This window comes from Eurypyga helias, unplaced genomic scaffold (assembly GCF_000690775.1).
Source record: "Eurypyga helias isolate BGI_N326 unplaced genomic scaffold, ASM69077v1 scaffold22860, whole genome shotgun sequence".
NCBI classification, from domain to species: Eukaryota; Metazoa; Chordata; class Aves; order Eurypygiformes; family Eurypygidae; genus Eurypyga; species Eurypyga helias.
The window spans coordinates 4,430-10,606 of record NW_010226618.1 but is presented as its reverse complement, the minus strand read 5'-3'; the positions used below and the strand labels follow the sequence as shown (position 1 = coordinate 10,606).

The window sequence follows — 6,177 nt, the reverse complement described above, 5'->3', positions numbered from 1 at the left end:
GGGCTGGCAGGGCGGCAGCCACGTCTCCGCTGCTGCGGGAAGGTGGTGAGCAGAGGCCACAAGCTGCCTTTCTGCGAACGACAAGGCTTGGTTGGGGTTGCCGCAGGGATGCGGGGTGGAGCAGGTTGCCTCACTGCACTGGGGTGCAGCAAAGGGAACAGAAACTCCCAAATTCAGGTCCCTGTTTTGACCTGAGTAGAAGGAAGCCTTTTCTGTCTTGGTTTAAGCTGGGACTGGAGCCAGCTGTGCTGTCGGGAGACTTGCAGCAACACCCCAGATCTGCGACCCCCAGGCAAGTGCTGTGGGGCAGAGACCCTGCTGCAGATAACTGATATTTAAACATTCTGACGTGAACAAAGAAACCTAATCCCATCCCAAGGATAATGCAGTAGAAAATGCAGTTGGACAGCTGTCACTTAGCTTCAATTAGCAGAGACTTCCAAGTGTTTTGGAAGTGTCCATGGAGACTTTTAATAATCTTTCTAATGAGACCTAATCACAGTGCCCCTGTAAAAGTAGGAGCCAAGTGAGACATTCCTTCTGGACAGTGAAATCCCATGCTGAAGGACAGCTGCTGACATGAGTGCACACGTTCAGTCCAGTCGGAAATCTGCGTGCTTGGCTCTGCCCCAGGGAATCGCTGCCTGATTCTGGGGTTTGGTGGTTGTTTTCAGCAAAGATTTAATACTGGCCAAACTCTTTGCCTTTTAAAAAAATATTTAATGTGATCTCGGAGTAGAGGAGAGCAAAAGGAAAGGCATTGGGTTAACTACGTCCAGCCAGACCCTCTCATTAAGTCAGCAGGGCTGGGCAGATCCGTGCAGTCTGAGAACATGGTTCATTTAGCTGGTGTTCCTCGCAATTACTGTCATATGCTCTGGGTGAGGTTCTAAAGATGAAAGACCTTCTGTCTCTGACGACGGTCTGTTATCTCTCAGCTCGCTGTGTACTGAGACAATGCATGTATTTTACTTTAGGTGGAGCCCTGAGATACCAGTCAGGAAAAATCACACCATTAAAGAGGTAATATTCGAGTTTTTTAAAACAGTTGCGTGTGGTGGGTGGAGCGTGTCAGAGAGGTGTCGGGTGGATCTCGTAGGCTTTGAGGTTGATGGCTAACAGCCTGGTGGAAGGGCTCAGTAGCCGGATTTTGCCGTGGGTGTGGGCGGCTTGAGCGTTGTCTTGGTTTGGGGTGGACGGGAACGATGAAATGTTTGGTCATTATCTGATGTTAGATGAACACAGCGCAGGGGATCAATATTAATTTCATGGCGTTGTGGGCAGCGGGAACGGATCTGCTCCTGGCAGCAAATGACATTGCGGGGAGGGGGAACTGTTTTGCTTCTTACCTGGTGGTAGGACTGGGTGGAGACCAAGCTGCAGCGACAAATCCAGGTCCTGCATGTTCCCTCTGCCTCCTGCCAATGAAGGATAATCTGACTCCATTAAAATCTTTCACAGTGCATGAAATTGCTCTATTAGCAGTTAATGGCTACTGCTGGCTAGTCTCACAGATAGTATTTCAAAGGAAATTTTGCTTGGAAAACATGGATTTCAGTAAATACGGTACAGTCCTATTTATAGCACTAGTACAGTTGTTCCTTGTGTCTAAGAGGAACAAGCCTGAATGCAGTCAGCACTTAAGCACCAGGTTAGCTTTTTTAAAACTGAGAGACCTTATCTTGGGTATCTTGCTCAAATGGGCCTTTTGAGGTGGGAGGAACTGTAGCTGTCTGGGCCTTGGGAGCTGCTGGAGGGCTGTGGAGGAAAGAGGCGAGGAGATCTCTCTTGTTGCTTCCAGGGTGCCAATGCTGAGGATCTTGCTGACCAACACAAAAGTCCCTCGAAGCACCAAGGTCTTGGTGGCTGGTGTCAAAGAGAAGATCCTGAAGGTACAGCACCTGGGTGGTCGTGGGGGTGGAGATGTGTGCTGGGTTAAGGGATCGTAGAATGGTTTGGGTTGGAAGGGACCTTAAAGATCATCCGGTTTCTCTCCCCTGGCCCTGGGCAGGGACACCTTCCACCACACCAGGTTGCTCCAAGCCTCATCCAGCCTGGACTTGGACACTTCCAGGGATGGGGCATCCGCAGCTTCTCTGGGCAACCTGTCCCAGTGCCTCCCCACCCTCTGCGGGAAGAACTTCTTCCTGATATCCAATCTCAATCTCCCTCTTTCAATTTAAACCCATTACCCCTTGTCCTGTCACTACAGGCCCTTGTGAAAAGTCCCCCTCTGATAACTGTCATGAAGGATAACCCTCAAGAGCTCAGATCCCCTCATGTGGGACTGCAGGTCTCATGGGGATCTAGGGAGATCCCTCCTGTGGTTGCTGCATTCCTACCTGCTGCTAGCTACCCCCAGCTGCCCTGGGAATGGGGGTTCAGATCACCTCCTCCCTCTCTCCAGCACTAACAGGGCTTCCCACAAAAATTCTCACTTCCTTCCTTTGGTCTGTTTCCCCCTCTTCCTCCAGTTCCTGTTGGTGGGAACAACTTACTGTGTCCCTGCTCTGCAGGGTTGGTGCCGTGAATGAATAGCCCCATGTGGGGTGAGGAATTGTCCAGCTCCAAGAGACTGGGGCTGGTTTTATCAACGAGGAATTGGAAGACTCGCGAGCAGTCTTCTCACATCGTTCCTTCCCTCCTTCTCAGTTCCCTGCTATAATGAACCCGGTGCTGGACTCCATCGATGCAATTTCTCAGGAGTGCCAAAGTGTTCTGGAAGCGATGCCGGCAAATCCATCACCGGAGTATTACCCTGTGCTGGAGGTAAGGGGCTTGTTCGCTGGTATTTTTAGACACTGTTACTGTTGAACATCAAAATGTCGTTTAAAGAACATTAGGTCTAAGAAAAAATTTGATAGCAGGAAATGTTCAGTGCTGAGTGAAACCATGGTCTGTGTGCACGGCTTTTAATGCCCTTCCTGGAGCCAGAGGACAGAAAATGCTGCTGGTGTCTCTCCACAGCAGGGCACTTGGGGGGAGGGAGTGGGCCTGGTGCTTTGTGGATCTGTAGCTCCGGCAGTTTTGTTTCCCTTTGCTAAGAAACATGGAGCGAGTTCAGGCCAAGATGCTGCCTCCCTGCGCCGCAGGCCGGCCGCGTTCATTCTGGCAGTCGCTGCCTGTGAAATAACTGCTTTGTCACTGCCAAGGCTGGAATGAAGAGTGGAGCGCCCAGCAGCCACTGGTTTGTGATGGACTGGTTACGAGCCAGCTCCCGTTGCTCTGTGCTCATCCTGGCTCCGGAGAATAACAGAGTTGTGCCCAGAGCTGACCTGACATTGATGCATGAGGTGCATACAAAGATCTGTTTGTCTTGGCTTTGTTCAGAGTAGGAGAGGCTGCTGTGGTGGGGGGAAACACGCTTCCAAGGAGGGTTTTTCAGCGCTGAGAGCACTGTAACACTGATTCATACAACCGTGGGGTAAGGACATGTGGCAGTGTCCCAGCTGAGGCAAACCTGGCCCGGCCCTGGGTGCCAAGTGACTTGGATGATCAAGAACCGTTTGGTACCAGCGGTACAATTCCTTGTTGGCATCTGGATCCCTCCCTTCGGCTCTCCCGAGAGGACCGCTGCTTGTCCTTGCTCTCGCTGGCAGGTTGTCCTCTCCACAAGCAGGAGAGTGCTCTGGAGGTGCAGCAGGGGCCCTGGAGTGGGACAGAGGGCTGCTGTCCCCCCTCGACTTGCGGCAGCGGTGTAGGGCTGCTGTGCGAGCAGGTGGTGGGTGCAGCCGCCTTCTCTCTGCTTCCGGTTGTGTTGCACCTCAGTGCCTGTGGGTGAGCTGCTGCTGGGACTGCGGCACGCGTGGGAGGGTGTCCCATGGGATTCGCAGCAAAATCCTGCTCCTTTTGCTCCAAGAGGGTTTCTGTACCCATCAGCGTGGGCTGGAGAAGGGAAGGCTCTGGGGAGACCTTAAAGCACTTTCCAGTACCTGAAGGGGCTACAAGGAAGCTGGGGGGGACTTTGTACAGGGGCATGGAGCGACAGGACAAGGGGCAACGGGTTTAAACTGGAAGAGGAGAGATTGAGATTGGACATCAGGAAGAAATTCTTCCCGCAGAGGGTGGGGAGGCACTGGGACAGGTTGCCCAGAGAAGCTGTGGATGCCCCATCCCTGGAAGGGTCCAAGGCCAGGCTGGATGAGGCTTGGAGCAACCTGGTCTAGTGGAAGGTGTCTCTGCCCATGGCAGAACGTGGGACTGGGTGGGCTTTAAGGTCCCTTCCTTAAACCGTTCTATGATTCCCTGATCCTAATGAGGGCTGAGCTGGCATCAGCTGGGGCAGATCTGGAGTCTGTTTGTAGCACGGCTTCCAACAACTCCTCCCCACCTTAATGTGTTATTGCTCAGACTGTCAGAAGTCTTGGGAAGCAGGGCAGAGGAGCGCTAATTTGACCTGTGCTTTGAGATCCTTGCATGGAAGATGCCAGAGCATCCTTGCACACGATGCCTGGGAAGCAGCACTACATGGAGCACGTTTCTGCCTTGAATCTGTTGTTTCACCTCGTGCTTGTGTTGCCCGCAGAGGCACAGCTGATTATATGCAGCGCATATATATATATATTTTTGCCTGTTTGTGAAATGTGCAGCTCTGGACAGCATTGTATTTGAACCATCGAACTAGTCTACTGTGTCATAAGCTGTCATCCGATTCCTGGCAGATTTTGGATCAGGAGATGACAGGTGTCTTGGATCATCATAGGCAGTGCTGTGCCCTCACTCAGGCATATAAAGAGGCCTCTAGATGGACGTCTGTCCAACCCAGCACCAACCTTGTGATGTACGCGCTCTGCATGCCACTGGCTCGCTCAGCTCCGTGTGTTCGTTTAAACGCTTCTGCTCTGGAAGGGGGGAGCTGGATTATGTCTGCATCGTCCCCTCCTGTGCCGTGTTGGCAGGAGACCAGTGCAGAGCTGAGGGTGACGTGACTGACACCTGCCACTCTGCCCAGCGTCCCTCCCAGCTCGCAGGGAAGCGCTTGGTGGCACCGGATGGAGAAGGGAGCACAGGGCTCCTGTTAGTGTTAAGGAGCCTTTCTGGGATTGGCCCCCTCTCAGCTGGCTCCCTGCCTGGGACAGCCTCTGGAACAGTGAGGGAACAGCAGCCACGTGCCGGGGTGATGATCGAGTCAAGGTGTCAGACCAGGGTTGCTGAGAAAAGCTTCCTCCACTGATGGTGCTGGTGAGCTGGGAGGGCACTTAGGCACCCAATGTCAGCTCCCGGCTCCACTCCAGGCTTGCTCTGAGTGCTCCAAACCCTTCCCTCTCTTCCTTAATCCCTTACCTCTGTTTCTGGGAGGAGAGAAGCTGTAACTCCTACCTCTCTGTGGCGTTGTCCATCCCTTGAGCCCTTTGGCTGCGGTGGCAGCTTTCTCCAGGAGCGGCAGGATTTGTGGCAGAGATGCACTTGCAGCTCTGCCTGGAGGGCAGCCTTGCTTGGAGAGTGGCTTGCGCTGCTCTCCCCCGAAGGGAGAGCCCTCACGACCCCACTTGAGCCGGGTGCCACATTCCCAGCGTGATGCTGGTGAGCAGCCCCTCGGCTTGCAGCCCGGCCCCTGCCCGGGAGGAGGGAAAAGTGCTGCACAGTGCAAACAAGGGGAGGTAACTCCACGTCGCTTCTCCAGCGATGCCATTTCAGACTTGGCTGTGTCAGAAGTCCCCTGGAGTTAGTTATGCTGGATGGATTGCAGAGCAGGGTGACAGCCAGGAATGAGAGATGCTGGCTTAGTGCCCTTCCCACGGCCAGTGAGGGGGCTTGGACAGTCTCCTGCTCAACACTCGTGTGACAAGGGAGAGGTGAAGCAGTCGGGAGGCATCAGGGAGCGCTGATTTAGCGCCCAAAATAAATGCCTGCTGGCAGCTGGCGGTGACCAGGATTTTCTGTCGTCCCTGATCAAGGGGATCCAGAAGCTGTTGTACCACTGTCACTGCAGTGGGCAGCAGCAGCACAAACCGTGAGGGTGGGACAGGGACCTAAGAGCAGCCCGGGGCTCAGACCCTGGCCTCGGCCTTGCTGCCCAGTGCCCGTGGCAGAACTCCCTGCGGACACGGGCTGCAGTGGGCAGCAGCAGCACAAACTGTGAGGGTGGGACAGGGACATAAGAGCAGCCCGGGGCTCAGATCCCGGCCTCGGCCTTGCTGCCCAGTGCCTGTGGCAGAATTCCCTGCGGCCACGGGC

General features: G+C 54.1%; 1 protein-coding gene across 1 annotated transcript in view; it reads left to right on the top strand.

The window, feature by feature from the left end:
• Nucleotides 1-938: 938 nt before the first annotated feature.
• Nucleotides 939-6,177, top strand: part of MVK (mevalonate kinase) — a gene marked incomplete at its 5' end in the record, with an annotated part of 6,118 nt that continues 879 nt past the window's right edge. Inside the window, 3 exon segments of the mRNA XM_010153828.1 lie at nt 939-1,023; nt 1,802-1,892; nt 2,653-2,769. Of these exon segments, the coding sequence (XP_010152130.1) occupies nt 939-1,023; nt 1,802-1,892; nt 2,653-2,769 (293 nt within the window).